General features: G+C 43.4%; 1 protein-coding gene across 3 annotated transcripts in view; it reads right to left on the bottom strand.

Moving 5' to 3' along the window:
- WWTR1 (WW domain containing transcription regulator 1) overlaps positions 1 to 17,805 on the bottom strand; it is a 174,007-nt gene that overhangs the window by 48,622 nt on the left and 107,580 nt on the right. For all 3 annotated transcript variants that reach the window (XM_044383476.3, XM_026497264.4, XM_026497265.4), the window contains one exon: positions 2,155 to 2,291. In XM_044383476.3, the coding sequence (XP_044239411.1) occupies positions 2,155 to 2,291 (137 nt within the window). The remainder of the gene's footprint in view (positions 1 to 2,154; positions 2,292 to 17,805) is intronic.

The following is a 17,805-nucleotide window of genomic DNA, read 5'->3' as shown; positions in this document are numbered from 1 at the left end:
CTGTGATTCGCTGTAGGCTAGTAACACTTTTTTGTAATGGACAAATATTCAAATAGTGTTAGGAAAAAACCCGGAGTGTGTCTTAAGGAACTGACTGCTTCTATTTATTAGAAATCTGGAAAGTAAGGTATTTTAACTCAGCAATAGGTGAACACAGTTCTGACATTCAGACTCCAATTTCCTGAGATACACTTTACCAACAATTGTGCTTTTGCAGGGAGGGAGTGGCACCCGCGCACAGGCCGACTCACGTGTGCCTTCAACGTTAGCTTGCAAGCATTCGAGTTCCTTTTAATTTAATTAGTCCACTTTGTACTTGTTGCTCAACTTTGAAAAATGAAGGCAAGTACATAAAACAGCATAAACAAGGGTATTCATTCCAGTACTGTGTATTACTAGCAACATACCAGTAACAACCTAACTATCCATCAGATGGGGGCTGCCAGCTCAATGCACTAATCATGGCATATCACTATGTTGAGACGATTAGGAAATCTTTTACAAGAATAAGGCAGCTCTGTGTGTACGGATACCAAAAGCAGAAGAGGCGAGGTGCAGAACAGTAGGTCGAGTATAACAGCACTCATGTGAAGAACACATCCCCCTGACCGGAAGTACTACACGACTCCAGGAACGGGGATCCGAGAAAAACTTACTTTTTGAACAATGCTTCGAAAAACTGTGCATTTTTTTAACTGAGTCCAGGAAAGACGTTTTTTCCAATTATAATGGATTCTAAAATGAAAGTTAATACTTTAATAATCAGTCTTTAGAATTTTTAATGAAAATTAAATGGTTATAAGAAACCCTGAAACTCATCTAATGCTACCCAACTTGTGGTTTCTTTACTACGCTTGCAATTGCTTTCTATTTGATCTCTTATATATTTGGGACAAATGAGTCATGGGAAGTTTCAGTTTACCACTGCTGGTAGAAGCATTGGTACCATTTTCCTTGATCTGCCTATTAGATATGGGACACAACAGAAGTTATTCCAAGTCGTTTGCTTCTGGATATATTTTACATCTGCAAGCTTTAAAATGGTAGATCCAGACTTCCTGGAAGAATAGACAATAATATATTTACTTGAAGCTGACTCGGGTTTACTTGAGTTCATACTCACTTTGGCTAAGCCACAGAATGAGGGAAGGTGTCTGGGAATAATGCTTCCATTTTTATCCTGTTCATTCCTCAAAAATCCAACAGGAGATTCTTTTCACTCCACAATTAACTATTCTGTGTATAAAGCAGCATCTGGGTATCTGATCTTAAATGGAAATGTTATCTGAAAATGGGACCGTCTTTTATAAAACTTTAAAAGTACCCTTTATTCTTAGCCTTTGGAAGGGGGAGAATGGGGGGCATGACCACAATAGAAGCTGATTAGTTATGTCGCTGCAATGTATTAATTCACATCTGATCATCTCCAGTGGGCAGAATTTTAGTTCTTCTTTAGTAAAGGCAATTAGCAGAAAATAATCTTTTCTCAACTCTAAAATCACACTTACACATTCTAAATGAAGTAAGGATTATAAGCTGCATTGTCTGGGGGCAGGTATCTCAGGAAGATCAGGTAAAGGATCTGAATGCCTTCTAAACCACAGCAGCCTCAGTTCAAACTCCAAACTCTACTATCCACAAGCTGTCTGACCTTGAGAAAGCTTCCTCATCCGTAAAATGGGAATATACTATCACTTCTTGTAGGGTGGTTGCGAGCTGAATGAAATAAGGCGTGAAAGCACCTAGCCTGGTGTCAATCACACATTACGCGAAGTAATAATAATAAAAGAAGGAAAGAAGGGGATCTGAGATTAGAACTGCACCTTTCGCAGTCTCCAGGAACCAAATTCACAGAACAGGGGTGTGTACTTGCCTCAGCCTGGATGAAGAGAGGAGGCCTAAATGATTTTTAAACACACTCCAACTGAGGCAACTGAAGGAGATGCTGGAACCATAGTGGGAACCTAGATAGCAGTATTGTGAACTGGTAGCAAAGACACCAAGAAAAAAGGCAAAGGTGGCCGAAGGGTAACGCACCCAAGAACTATCTGGGCGCACAAGTCGACACCAAGACAACCAGAGCTGCTTCTGGGCTCCAAAGCCTCTGGGTTAACCACCTGCTCATTCAGCTCCAAGTGGACGCTCTGGGCTTACCGAGATTCGGCTGAGACACGGCCATGGACCTCTGGGGTGCTGGGGTGGACGTGGCCGCAGGGTGGAGGTTCATAGGGTTCAGTGGCTGATTCATCGCCTTCCTAGGGTCTTGCCATGTGGTGATTTTTTCTATGTGACTAAAAGAAGGAAAACAATTATCTTTTTAATTGTCAGCATGATTATCATTATCACCATCACCCGTAACAGCCCTAGAGTTAAACGGCGCTGGCTCTTCTTCCCTTAGGATTTGCTTACAAATGGCTGACACACTGTGTGTGTTTTCATCCAAGGTCACGCTTGCCCACATACCCTCCATCCAAGGGCCCCAGCAGGGACTCTCTGAATACAAGCCCATGACTTCACTGTCCCAGCCGCCCCTAGATGCAAAAACCCTCTTAAAGGTTTTCTGTCGCACCAGTGTGTCTCCTCCCAGCCAAGGAGCCTTCTCTCCCCAGCTCCTCAGATGCTTCCCCTCCATTCAATCACTGGGATGCCATGGCGGGAACTCCTCTCCCAGAGCAGGACCGTGCTCTCCTGCCCCGCCAGCCCTCCCACACTCCCCTGCTCGTACTGACATAACGAGGACACATCTACTGGTCTCAGCCAAAGACAGAGCTCTGGAAACTAACCTCGTAAACACGATATGACTGAGCTCTTACTAAGAGCAAGGAAGGCACTGTGAGGTCCACACAGGGAATACATAAAACCCTCAAGAAGCTCATGTTCGACTCAGCAAGGTAACGACTGCGTAGCTGGAGTACAGGGTAGCGGGAATTACACGTAGGAAGACTGGAAGACAGTTATGGAGAAACCCAGATGCCAAGGCAGGAAGGTTTCTGAGTGCAAAGACATGATTAGACTTTTGGTCATACACGACTTCCAGTATTTGTTAATTGTGCCTTAATCTCAGAGAAACTGGCCCAACATAAGCTTCTGCCCAGAGTTTCCCCGTGTCCTTAAAAAGACGGACAGGACCTCCATCTTTGTCTTCCTCCTCCCAAACCACATCGTAAGTCATTCCTGGTGCTTTATGTACCGCATGCCGTGAACTCTTTCCTGAGATGTTACCACATTTTTCTTTTAAAGATGAGCATATTCATTTGGTACCAGAACTTATCAGAGTTCTTCATATATTTATCCAAGACAACAAACTCTGACAGCAGAAACAACGTCAGCCTTCCATTCTAAGCCTTGCAACTAGGTTGGCCTCCTCCAAAGTACTTGTGACTGTCAACCCCCACACACTACTGACCCTTTAGATCCACATGAAAGGACTGTGATTGTCCTTTCAGTTAATACACCTTAATTTTGAATAACAATGGCTCCCTTTGAATCTTTAGGATAGCAAACCACTATTACTATTGTTCAATTTAATCCTAAATCAGTGACATCCTCTTCACTAGAGTTGTATTTGTCTTTTCTTTTGCATCTGTTTCCACGCATTTGAATGCTGCCACTGTTAACCACTTCTTCAGATTTCTTTATCCTAGACAGCAAGTTATTGCACGGGGAACTCATCCACTGCCTTGAGTGAAAACTTGGATGTTTTCCCAAGAAGGCCTTTAAGTGAGTGTGATTAAAAAAAAAAAAAAAAAGTCAGGCTTGGTAAAAGAAGCGTAATTAAGTTTAACTGTTGAGTTTCCATGCTGTAAGAACCATCGGCAGTCTTCAAAACAATCAAAAATGAACGGGGAAGAATAAAAATGTTAAAACCAAGGCTGTCCTGTTAAGAAAAACACAAATAGAGGGGAAAGACCAAACTAAAGAGATGACAACCACTCTCTCAAACACAAAAAGATGAAAACGAAAGAAACAATGGTCTTAGTTACACCTTCAGTTGAACAATTATAATTCTGTTGAAAGCTCTCATAAAATCCTTTTGTCAACTTCTGGTCAAGTGGAAACTCATCACCAGCCTCAGGGGGTTTGTCCTCAAAGTCCTTCAGAGTCAGGAACCAATTGATGAGGATGACAGAGTTAAGTAAACTCCCTTTAGCAAAGTAATTAGAGCTAAGAAACCCTCTGACTAACCATTCCTTCAGGACCCACACTATTATAACATGTTTTCCGAGGCAGGTCTGTCCTACATACTTTCCACAATGGTCCTGGAAGGAAAGGAATCCTTTTCTCTTCCATGAGCCTTTCTTAGACCCTCTGATACCATGGATCTCGATGCTTCGCCAGCAGCAGCAAGAGCGCAGCCGCGTGAGGGAGAGTGACGCACGTCTGCTGTGGTCAGACAGGCAGCTCCCGGTCAGTGGCAGGAATGACACAGGAGCCAGAACGATGCATTCCCAAACGGTGGTCCCCACTCTCCTCTCCCATTCTGAACCAGTGGGCTGTGGCCCCCGAATCTGGGGAGAGCAGAAGGGCCCACACCCCAAGTGGTGAATGAGCCCAGCTTGCCTAAGGACGTCACCACAGCTGGCCAGCCTCCATCCCCTGGAACAGAGTGCTGGGGCATTCCCGGAGGACCCTCTGGCCCCATCCCAGAGAGGTCTGACCCCGAGGAGGTACAGCGCTGCCGTGGCTTCCAAGTCCTAGAACTCCCCCAGGATCGTGGGAGCCTCCTCGGCCCACCCTTCAAACCCCATGCCCAGCCAACACTCTGAAAGGAGTTTTGTTCCCAGCAGATTTGTTAATTAAAAGTGTCACTCATGGTATTCCCCAAAGACTAGAGTACAAGAGGGAGTCTTAAGTGAGCAGTTCTCATTGCTCAGAAACAACTCTGAGAAGAAAGCCACTGGAATTCCCAGCCTCTGCACACCCACCAGTCGACCCGACACGAGCTTTGCTCTAACGCTCGGCTCTTATGATGTCCAGGGTGGCTCCCAGTCTGAATGCTAAAAGCAAGGGCATCGCTCACAAGCACTTGATACATCCCTGATGATTTGATTTGAAAGCTACGTTCTGCTATTGTTCAAATCATTTCACTCCCGTCGCCCCGTTCCCGAAGGCAGCCTAAGCCACTGGCTCTTTCACGCTGCTGTCTCATCTCCGCTCCCTCTGAGTTACTGACTCATTTCCTTTCTCGGATTTCTCAGTGTAACCTTACTGTCTGCCAGGACCCGCAGTTGAGCTGGATGAATCCCCACTGCCCTGCTACTCCCACCTCTTTCCCGATCTCCCTCCCTTGCTGCTGAGCCTTCCTTCAACCCAATGTGTCTGCTGTTTTTAAAAGTCTCCTTTCTCCTCAAAATTTATATATATGTATTTTTTTCAATCTGCCTGTGTATGTGTGTTCAATGAATACATAGGCCGTACCGTTCTCGTATTTGAAAATGGAACAAAAAAGAAAAAAAGATATCAAACTACTGACAGTGATACATGAAAATAATAGGCCCACTGGTGCTTTTTTTTTTTTTTCTTATCAAACCTCTCTTGTACTTCCCAGGTTTTTAACAGTGACTGTGTGTTGTTTTCATAAGCAGTAAAAACAAAAATACTCATGAAGGTACAACATGACGAAAAGGAAAACGCGTGGTCACGCAGGTCACAGGGTACTGAAATGTGATTGAAGATAAGCTGTAGATTTGGCTTGTCATCGTCGTGGGGCAAAGAAAGAATTAGGGAAATGGAATCAATCACCTGGCCCCATGTTGTTTATCAGGAAAAAGAATACCAGTTCCTTAGGAAAAGGAAAACTTTTCCTCACACCAAAAGGTCTTTTTCCTGGGCTAAACAAACAAAAACCTGCAAGGGTTTTTACAGGGGGACCCCAGGGGGTGTGTGCGGCAAAGGGTGCCTATAACAAAGGTAACGGGAGTGGTCTTCTTTCTTTGGGGGCCCCTGACCACCACTTCCCAGACTGCCTCAGTGCACAGTCACAAAAAGAACCAACCAGCTCCTCGCCTCCAACCCCATCAGGAGTCTCTGCTCAGAGAAGAGTCTGAAAAGAGCTTCAGCTATTTAGGAACCGCACTTTTCGCTCAGGGGCAAGAAAGGTCGACACTTCACTGGGAAGATGTTTGGCTGAAAACTGTCGTGTGAAATAATTTTTCCTTCTTGAATTAATACGTTCTTCAAAAGAGACGTGGATTTAGAAAGCCATTTTATTTACAACGGAAATTCTGTATTTGAGGTTGAAATGTCACTGAAACGGGCGGAAGAGGAGGCAGCCTCTCCACCCTCCTGGTCTCCCTCCCCTCTAGGCCTGGTCCCTCCCATCAGCCTCCAGGGGATCATTAACTTAGCTCCTATTTCCTCCTCTCCAGCCTCCTGCATGACCTTTCACCTTGAGGAGCGCAAGAGCCTCCAGGCTTCCCCTCCTCCAGTCTTTCTGGTTTTCCTAACTTCATCCCTTCCCCACCCTCTCTGACAATCTGCTCTCCATCCCTTCTCTAGACTCATCTTCCAAGGACAGCTGGGACCCAAGTCACCCCTGGGTCCTTGGTTTGCCCATGAAATAAAAGTACTACTCACACTGACATCTTCCAGACACACAACCTACTGCTGTGACACTGTGTGTTCTGGAAAGTTCAAAGTCTTGTGTCACACATACCTGAGGGGGTTGTTTTTGTTTTTTTTTTAAGATTTTACTTATTTATTTGACAGAGAGAGAGCAAGCAACCATAAGCAGGTGGAGTGGCAGAGGGAGAGGGAGAAGCAGGCTCCCCACTGAGCACGGAGCCTGACGTGGGGCTCAATCCCAGGACCCTGGGATCATGACCTGAGCTGAAGGCAGGCGCTTAACTGACTGAGCCACCCAGGTGCCCACACATAACTGAGTTTTAATGTTACCTCTGATCCTATGTGACCTTGTTGGACAAGGCACTTCACCCATCCTGGTCTCAGCACCCAGATCCACGAGACAGGAACAAAAGAAGCTAACAAACGCATGGGTTCCTTGTGGCAAGGCTAAAATAGGTCTGTTCAGGGAAACTAATGACAGCCAAAGTCACCTGCAGATTTCATGACTAGTTCCCGGGGCTTCCCAAACTCACCCCTCCAGCAGTGAAGGTATGGACGGCGGCTCCCGCCTCAAGCCCAAGGCTGACAATGTGGGTTCGAGTTAATTCAACAGCATGAACTGTAAGCACCTATTGTGTGCAATGCACTAGGTAGGTGTAAAAATAAAAAGCATTTTGTAAATATAAAACCCTGACTAACAGCAGAACCATTAAAGGCAAAGATAAAATCTTATCCGTAAAAATAGAACCCACCGGCTTCTTACAGCCCAGGAAAAGGCCTGGTGTTTTTGGATGAATTTATCCTCCAGCCCATGACCTATTACACTAACTTTATGGAAGGAAGCCACACAACAAAGACTTTCTGAAATAGAGAAGGTCTATGTAATACATTTTGTATTGCTGGAAGCATACGAAGATATAAAAATAGAAATGATTCTGAGTGCCTGATTTTGAAAGAATTTAGAGTTCTTAACAACATAAGCTGCTTGCCTATTTCTATGGGCAAAGATTTCATCTTTCACTATAAGTGTTTTGCCTTTTTACTCCCCGTCCTCTCCACCCTCACGGCTTTAATATACTCGAGTTTCACATTAGTGTCAGACATTACTCAGGGCTCCCTGCCACCAACAGAGCTGTTAGGACGGGACTTAGAAGTAGCCTCCAACCTGCCTCTTCTTTTCCACCACAAACTAGCTAGGCTGATACAGAGAACCACACCAATGAGAGAGGAATTTAAAGGCAGCCTGGGGTTATAAAACCAAGGCTGCCTGATTCGAAACTCAATTCACATTCAATGCCACTTGGCTCCAGTCCCGTGACAATCCCAGGCTTTCTTCAAGTTCTCCCTTCACTCTCTCTTTTTTTTTGGGGGGGGGGGGGGTGCTAGTATTTCTCTTCCAGTGGAACATAAGCTCTTTCGATGACAGAAATGACCCTATGGGGCACAGCGAAGTGCTCTGTACATAGTAAACATCTGGAAAACAATACCCTTGCAACCCCCGTAATATTCACAAACCCAATTTAGGGCATAAGTAAACTGTCTTATTTTTTAAAATCAGACACTAAATTTTTTTTTTTTAATTTACCAGACCAATTCACCACTCTCTGAATGTGATCACAAATGTACATACACTGAAGATTATTTGCTTTAAAAGTACTAAAGGAACTTTGCAACTTGCTTGTTGTGAACCAGCTCAATTAAAACCATCAGTGTTAAAAATGGAAATTGAAACAGATTTGCGTGAGGTCGATAATTTCCCAGGGAGGGCTTGCCAAGTAAGTTTGACCCATTGTCAGCAGACAACAAATGCTATGCCAATATTTAATCCAGTACCAGATGGCAAGGAGACTTGTCCGAGAAAGTTCTGAAATGTTCCCCAGTTAGAATTAAAACACAAATTGGCAAAAAACTGGTTTACTTTTCTGTTGTATTTCGGGAATCAATGCTGCCTGTGTTTCGATTACATTAAACATGCTGGCCGTGTGTTCCTATTTAAATTTCAAGACCTAGGAAATGACACATCGTATCTTACTCATATCTTGCATTTCTTTGAGTGGCGCCTTTTGTTTTGTTTTGTTTTTTGCCAGTGGTACTTAGCTCTTCCGACTTACACCAGAGGTGGGTCTTAACCACAAGAACAAAGACAGCTGGCGTGCACACTTATTAATTCTCCCAGGCCCAGATGTACACTCTCTCCAGTTACTTCCTCTGCTGTCACCTAAAACCAGAACGTAGCGGAAACTGATCACATATGAGCCCCTGAGCCCCACTGCGGGGGGAGCCCCACAGCAAAGGGAGCTACCACCGTTGTGACAGCTCACGGCCCACTCCTAAACTGGCAATCCAACCTGATTAGTAGCCATCCAGTAAGTTGCTCCCCTCTGCTTAACCCTATCAGTCCAGCTGGATAATGGGGAGCAGGCTTCTGACCTACAATACATTGACAATCGGAAAGAAAGTGCTGGCATTTCACCTGGCTGAACAGATGTTTTATTTTATTTCCAAAGCCATCAAACTCCTTCCCAGGTTTTCATCCCTCCTATTGTCACCCTCATTGATGATCCTTCGCCACACAAAGCAGCTTTCCTAACACTAACGGGTTATAATTCTTCTTCTGTTCTGAACAGTACCATCTCTTGCTAGTCCAACGCATTAGAATAAAAGATACAAAGAGGTAAAAGTCAGGCTGCAAAGGTACATCGCTGACACGTCCATTAGCGGAGCATTCATATCATTCACAGATTAAATCCCAAAGCCATAATAAGGGTCTCATGCCATACAATAACGGTGACTGTTCACATAATGAAGTGTGCCTCACGAGAAAGCTCATCCTTCTCTGAAACCACAAGGAATTTATGGTTGAAAGGTTCTGGTCAGATTTTCACTTAGGCAGCTCGTCAAACAGAGCCGCAGTCTATGACACAAGCGTAACAACTCATATATAAATAGGGGATTTTTTAGGGTCCTCTAATAAAAGATGATACAAGACCAGAAGCATTATTTTGGTGCATGTTTCCGGTCTCTACCATCCACTTGCCAATTCAAAAACATTTCAGAGTCCTCTGGAATTCTCAATCAATGGCAGGGATTGTATTTTTAACTACCAGGCTCTAATCCTTGACTTCCATCACAGCCGTGCCAAGAAGCCTCCCCTTGTTTAAATTAGCAGCAGTAGTGGCCACAGCAGCGTAGAAGGTCCACTAGCACTTCCGCTGCGGCCAGCTGTGGCCATCTATCTACTTGAATCCTTTTCCCTGAGCACTACTGCCTTTTCTGCAGACTCATTCCCAAACCCGCTCCCTTCAGGGCAGAAGCGGAGTCAAGGAGAGCTGCCGTCAGCCCCGAAGTGCAGTGTGAGCCCCCTTGAGACTGCCAATATCCATAGTTCCTATAGGGGCTTACGTTCCTACAGAGCACTGTTGCTGGGGTGGGGAGGAAGGGGACACGATGAATGTGCCACTCCTGGAGAAAACCACTTTGGGAAGCCAGTGACTCACCAACACAGCCCCAAGGTATGACTCAGCCACCTCACCTCAGAGGATGAGCTCTGGTGTCAGAGGCACCCCGACATCACCCAACACAGGCAAACCCGCCTTCACCTCTGCAAACGGAACCAACCTCTTACTTAACCTTATTTTTCCTATTCCCTAAAAGAGCAAAAAAAAGAGGAGGACTGGGTTTTTGTTTGCTTGTTTGCCATAGGCCAAGAGCCCTATTAAAGAACTTTGGCTGTTCTGCAATTTTATTATCAACACTTAGCATTTTTCCTCTTCTCATGTCAGGATCAATACTGCTATTAAAAGATTTATAAACCACGCTAAATTTCTCCTGTGGGAATCAAACAACAATGTAAGAGTTTATTTCACTATGTTTTATTATTTCCAGCTATTGAGTGTATTTTCCCACTTTCCCCTTTTTCACAAACAAAAACATGGGGTGGGAATGAGAAGCAGAGAAAAGATGAGGTTCTTTATGAATGGTGAATTCTAGAATTATCAATAGGCAGTGAAATGCGTTTATCCATTTATTCATTCGACAAGCATTTACAACAGGGCTGTATCTTCCACGGGGATTCAGTTCCCAGAATCAGTTTTGGAAAATGTGGGGTGTGGTGCAAGAACAACTGAAAATCCTTTAAATGGCCCATAATGTGCAGTCTACTAGGCTGTGTGTACGTTATACTGTCTTTCACTAAGTCCAAGGCAGCCACTTCCCTCCAGGGTTAAGACATGATGCTGTTTGCACAGCCAAGCTCCAGATGAAGTGATGCTGTCCCCGAACACTTATGTTGGGATTGCTAAGCGTGTAGTGTCGACTTCATGCCACTTGAACAGGCATACAGTCCTAAGTGCCCTGTCGTCTTCCGCTCCAACATGGACCTACCAGCAGACAATCTAGTGTGGGCCCTAGGAGCTGGCAGTCAAATTGGTGGGGAGGCAGTGGCCAAGAAATAATGAATGGTGTGGCGGTAACAGAGCACAAACCCTATTTTTATTGTTATTATAAGTGGTCCAGAGCCTGACATTCTGTCTTGATAGCTATGCGTTCCATACGCTTCCCGTATCAGCTGCATCTGACATCTGGGAAGCAGCTTTAATCTCACAATCATTTTTTAAAAGAGCTTTGTTTTTCAGCCACCGAGTTACTTTAAATACTAAAATACTTTGAAAATTGTTTTTCCAGGCTCTCCGTGCCCAGCACATGTTTCAACGTGTTGTTTTTCCAGTTGCTGTTCCAGTGTGTCTTACTTGACACACCGCTTGCCTGCGCCGAAGCCACTCGGGACAGAAAACACTCCACTGAACTGTAAATGCCCTCCTTTCTCTCCTTTCCAATGGGGCCAACGGAATTAAATGTCACTTGCCCAAAAGAAGAGGGCAAAGCCTCCTCAAAACCGAAAATTCTTTTGGATTCATCTACCTTTGCTTCTATTCAGGCGAAGAGATTCGATTCCTTTTTGCTGGTTTTGTTTTTCTGAGTTCTGAGAAGGGGATGAGCCACACGGGGCTCCGGTCATCAGAGCCGCCGGGCGCACATGCTTGAGAGACATGACCCAGCTGGCACCGGAAGAGAGACGGGCATGGACCCCAACCCCCATCTGAAGAAAGACTGCAGTGCTTTTCAGAGCCAGCGGCCCATTTCGCAAGAAATGATTTGGAGGATGGAAGACAAAAACTGAGGCATTCAAAGAGATTAAGGTTTTTTTTTTTTTTTTTTTAAGATTTTGATCATTTATTTATTTGACAGATACAGCCAGCGAGAGAGGGAACCCAAGCAGGGGGAGTGGGAGAGGAAGAAGCAGGCTCATAGTGGAGGGGTCTGACGTGGGGCTCGATCCCAGAACGCCAGGATCACGCCCTGAGCCGAAGGCAGACGCTTAACGACTGCGCCACCCAGGCGCCCCAGGGAGAGATTAAGTTAAGCTTCAGAGGCAGGGAGGGGAGAGGACCACTGGAGACCTAGAAAAATCACCGGGCAGCACTACTTAGGTTTCGTGTTTTAAACCCAGCCCACAGGGGCGCCTGGGTGGCTCAGTCGGTGAAGCGTCTGCCTTAGGCTCAAGTCATGATCCCGGGGTCCTGGGATCAAGCCCTGCATCCAGCTCCCTGCTCCGTGTGGAGTCTGCTTCTCCCTCGCCCTCTGCCTGCCATTCTGCCTACTTGTGCGCGCTCTCTCTGTCAAATAAATAAAAAATTAAAAAATCTATTTAAAAAATTAAATTAAAAAAAATAAACCCAGCCCACATATCTTTTCACATGTATTTCTTGGCATCTTTGGTTGAAAGTACCACCCAAATGAGGCAGAGTGTTCCACAGTATTCTTGAACTTTGCCTCTGCTATTATTATTAACCAGCTAAGAGAACACTGTAACTTCACCTAGCTCCAGGCCTCAGTGTCCTCCACTGTAAAATGGGCATAATAACATCCATTTCATGAGGCTGTTTTGAGTATTTCATCAAATAACAAACGTAAAGCACCTCCACAGTGCCAGACATAGATCGCACTCTAAATATTTTTTTTTATGATTTATTTATTTATTTGAAAGAGCACACGTGCGCGCGGAGGGGCAGAACACGGAGCAGAGCTTGATCCCACGACCCACGAGATCATGACCAGGGCCGAAACCAAGAGTCAGTCGCTCAACCAACTGAGCCACCCAGATGCCCCATGACACTATCCATATTAACTCCCCCTTCATCCATTATGAAAATCTATCCCAACGGTTTAGAGGGATTGGAGGAATTCATATGCACAAAAATCAGCAAACACACTACGGTACAATGAACGCAAGAAAACGGGGGTAAATAGCAGTGAACATTAATTCACTCTAGAAACTATAGATATGCTTGATTTCACATAGAGTGGCAAAGTAATGACTGATTTAGAGAAAAAATATTCTCAAAAGACAAAAGAACTAGTTAACCACCAGCCCTCGGGTGGTTCCTCCACCTTTGTTTTGGTTTGGTTTTTCTTTGTTTTGCATTGTAATAATATCAACTCTCAGATCCAGTGTAAGAAAAAGCCAGAGCTCATAGTCCTGCAGTGTCTGTCAGGGAGGCACTTCGGAGGTGATGGGCACCCCGGGTCAGCACACTAAGACTTTCTGCCCACGTCTGAAGTAGAAAGGGATTTTAGCTGGAAGCGAAAAGCAAGATAAGACTGAACACCAGAAAACTAGTATCTGATGGCTCTCCATTTTTCCTAACAGAAATGCTCAGGAAATTTTAGGCCAATTTAGCTTTGTAACTGTTTACAAGGTAACAATCGTTCGCCCCCAAAGTTTACCCCAAAATGTAGGTACAGGTCAGTTATAGAAAAGCAAGAAGACGTGAAGCTTCTGTGACTCCACAAATGGAAAAAACAAATTTAGCCTAAAAAGTACTATAGTTTTATCAAAACATGTTTATGCAAACTCCAAAGAGTTAACGTGTTACCCCCAGGTGGAGGTTTAATAAAAAATATACTATTGCTTTCATCTTTACCTAACGAAGAACAGAAACATGTATCTGTTTCAGTTTTTTATGACTTCTTTCCCCAACCAAACCCCATTGTTCTTCACTAAAGTAGCTGTCATTACTTTTCATATAAAATGAACATCAGGGGCACCTGGGTGGTTAGGTCAGTTGAGCGGCTGCCTTCGGCTCAGGTCATGATCCCAGGGTCCTGGAATCGAACCCCGAATCAGGCTCTCTGCTCAGCGGGGAGTCTGCCTCTCCCGCTGCCTCTGACCCCTGCTTGTGCTCTCTCTCTCAAATAAATAAAATCTTGAAAAAAAAAATAAATAAATAAAATAAAATAAACATCTATTTATGTGTAGGTAATTTTTAATTGGGTATGATTTTAAACTTACAGGAAACATGCAAGAATACGCAAGGTACTTCCACCTACTGATTCACAGGCTCTCATTTTTTTTTTCCAAAGTTAGTTCTGACGGAAAAGTAGCACTAGAATAATCATCTGTTTTCATATGATCCCATAGTAACAGTAATACTTTGGCAGGTTGTTTTTCAAGCTCTGAAAAAGAAGCGAATCTTACTCTGTAACATATGCAAGATAAGAAAAAAGATGGAAAAAAAGCTAAGATAACCAGTCTGAATAACCATGTCAAAAAACAAAGTGACACTAGGTTTGATAACATCTAAACAAAAGCAGTAGCAATTTGGCAATAATGGCGACCCTTAATATCCTCTCACTGAAGGAGAGAACAGACCCCACCCAAGAGGAGAAAACCACAGGCAGATGAGTCCTTTATTTTCTGGGCTGCTGATGGCCACCCCACAGCATAACTGAAATCAAACATTTATGCTTAAACATTGACTTGGGCAGCACAGCTTTTTTCACTATGCTTTTTACTTAAATTGACCAGAAGATTATTCAAACAGGGAGAAAGCCACCTTAGTTCGGTTAGTTTATTACTTCAACCTACAAGTAAGTTATTCTTAGAAGTTGAGGAAATATGTGTGAAAAACATTTAAGTTCTCAGGCCAATGTCCTTCCAATATTTGGAATAAATGTTCTACTTAAACAGATACACATTTTGAAGAAAAAACTGTAAATATACAGATTTATATTTTGAAGAAAAAAGTGTAAATATAATAAAAAATCTACATATCACCCTCTGCAGAATATGTGATTAAAACAAAAGAAAAAAAAAAACACAGCTTCAGGAAAATACCTTTTCTTTCTTTTTTTTTTTTTTGTTAAGATTTTATTTATTTTAGAGAGAAAGAGACAGCACAAGTGGGAGGGGCAGAGAGAGAGAGAGAGAGAGAGAGAAGCTCAGGCAGACTCCATGCTCAGCATGAAGCCTGATGCAGGGCTCGATCCCAGGACCCCAAGATTATGACCTGAGCCAAAACCAAGAGCTGGATGCTTAAATGACTGTGCCACGCAGGAGCCCCAGGAAAATACCTTTCAAAATGCCCATAAAATTCCCACAGAAGAACCACAGCCTTACTAAAGGTCACCCTTGCACATTACTACACTTAAATTGGTACCATCTTTCTGGAGGGCAGCTGGTCACCATGTGACAAGATCCTTGAAAAAGCTTTGATCAGGCAACTCCACTTCCACAAAATTTATACCACGGAACAATCTGATAGATAACGGCAGAGATGGCTGCCTGCTTCTGAATATCTGCTTTTCCCTTCTTCTAGGTGCTAGGTATGGCCGTGAGACTGACTTCTAGACAATAAACAGAACTGCTATGTGAGATTCTGTGGAAGTTCTTTAAATTGAAGAGATACAGACTTTTCTGCTTCCTACCTTGTTCTTTCCTCCAGCTTGGAATGTGAACATGATGGCCAGAGCTATAGCAGCCCTCTTGAATCATGAGGCATGAAAGTCATGCAGTGAGGGCAAAAAAGCAGAAAAAAGGTAAAATGCATGTGGAGCCAACAAACCAGCACTTGACTGCCTTACTTCAGATTCCTTTAATGTTAGAGATAAATAAGCAATCTCCTTTCATATCCCTGTTAATCCCAAACATAACTCCAAATCAATACAAAAAGTATGCAAAATGTATGAGCAGATATGTCCATTGCAGTTTTGTTTGTATCTTAAATGTAGTAAGCAGTTAAATAAATGATGGTTCAGTCAGATAACAGAACACTGAACAGACATTATAAATGACACAGATCTGTATTTGTTTAAATGGAAAGATGTTCACAATATATTGCTATGTGAACGTATTCCGTTTTGGTTAATATATACACGTATGAATGAGGGGAGAAAGTAGGCTTTATTCAAATCTTTAGATTTCTTTGTATTTTCTACATTTTAGACAATAAGTATCATTTTTTTCAATCAGAAAAAGGAAATGAGAAAATCTATCCTCCCCCCAAATGAACTCACCTCCTGCTTAAAGAATAATGTGGCATTCCACATTTGAACCGACACCTGCTAATTAAAGCCTCTGAGAATAATTCCACAGCTAAGAATGCAGGGTTGAAAATCTTGTCAGTGCCATAACTGTGAGTTGGAAAAGGCGCCACCATAATACTCCCGTGAGTGTTTAGCCTAAAGGAGCTCTGAACCACAGAGGGGCACAAGAGAGGGGGGAAGGCAGTAGAAGGAAGGGATAAAGAGGATCAACGAACATTCTATAATTAAGCAATATTTTAGGGCTGCCTCTGGCAGGTGTTTGAGCAAGGGGGAGAAGCTGAACGAGGTGACAACAGACAGGAGCGGCTCTCTCCTTGGGCAGATCAAGCAGGGCCTATCATCCCGTGCACCGTCTACACTTCACAGGACAATCTGAGGCATCTTATATCCAGCACCTGTCTGCTTTGGAGACTCCCTGCTGCAGTGCTGTTATTGCTGTCATCTATCTAACCCAGAGGGGAGAGGCATTTGTTGTACCTAGAAAGATTAGGATGAAACCATCTTTGATTGTTCTTATGAAAGAGAATGCATAACTCACGTAACTGTGTCTGTTTTCTTGTCACTCCTGAATTTTTCCTTTTTTTTTTAAAGGGAGAAACCTACCCTTGCAGCTGTATTTTTCATTTTTAAGCCCCATGTTGATTATATATTCACTCCAAATAAAGGTTTAAATTTAGTTTAATGACCAACCACAAGCCTCCTTCTCATCCCATTGCAAGGCACTTCCTGCCTTCAAACCCTTTACGCAACTGCCATTGACTTGGAGAGGAACTCCGCAAGGAATGAACAGGATACACATCACAATATTGTCAGAGGAAATGGAATTTTCTCTACAGGATGCATTTAGATTCTTCCTTTCCACAAGGCTTCTTAAAATGCCATTGAAATTGATGGAGACTTTAAATATGCCTTCACCTTCCCAGTAGTTCCCCCTGTGGAATGAGTGTAGAAGGTCTGACAGACAACACAGCAGAGAATTCAAAAACTCCTCACGGAATAAATGACTAAAAAAAGAAAGGAATGAATGCATATATTTAATGGGCTGCCTTTAGCGAAGCATTTTACTTCTCAGTGTCTGTATCAAATGAATCTTATGCATATCTGATGTATCTTTATCTACAAAATATTAAAAAGGCTCATCCCGGAAGATTTGTTCTTTACTTGCCCCCAGAAGGACATGAATGCTAGAGAATGTTACAACATCTTCTAGAACAGATGAAAACTATTAGTTCATCCCTATTCCATTCAGCAAACTGACTGAGCCTCTGTCAGGTGCCACCCACCATGGGCCCTGAAAGTACACCGCCTCCGGCATAGAAGAGACACTCAATGAATGTGTGTGGAATGAATGAATGAATTGGTATTAATATTCATTAATACTGATAGTCATGACAGTAATTCATATTAGCCATACATCATAATATTCACAATATGACAGCCATAATAATGTCTGATGGTAATACAGTTATTACCATTTATATAGCATTTACTAGTTTCAAAAATTATCTTATTTTGATCTTCACATAACAGATTTATTAATCTCCATTTTTAAGATCCAGAAACTGAGTTGAGAGAAGTTAAATGACTTAGCAGATTCCTTGAGGTTCTATGAGGCACACTAGAGAGTCCAATCTTGTTCTCATAGTTGGGTCTGGGGCTTTTTCCACAACATGCCTTGTGAACCAAAAAGGCTGACGTGAGTAAGTCAGATTATTAGGAAGGAAGGAAAAGAGAGCAAGGACAGTCACTGCTGCTGTGAGCCTGACTCTGTCCTGGAACGACATCTCCTGCAGACTCAGTCCTTTGGAGGAAAGGGCCCCACAAGACAGATTCATCCCCCTCTTGCTTCAGGAACAC

This window comes from Ursus arctos, unplaced genomic scaffold (genome assembly GCF_023065955.2).
Source record: "Ursus arctos isolate Adak ecotype North America unplaced genomic scaffold, UrsArc2.0 scaffold_20, whole genome shotgun sequence".
NCBI lineage: Eukaryota > Metazoa > Chordata > Mammalia > Carnivora > Ursidae > Ursus > Ursus arctos.
Note: the sequence above shows the minus strand (reverse complement) of the source record. Positions and strands in the feature narration are given on the sequence as shown.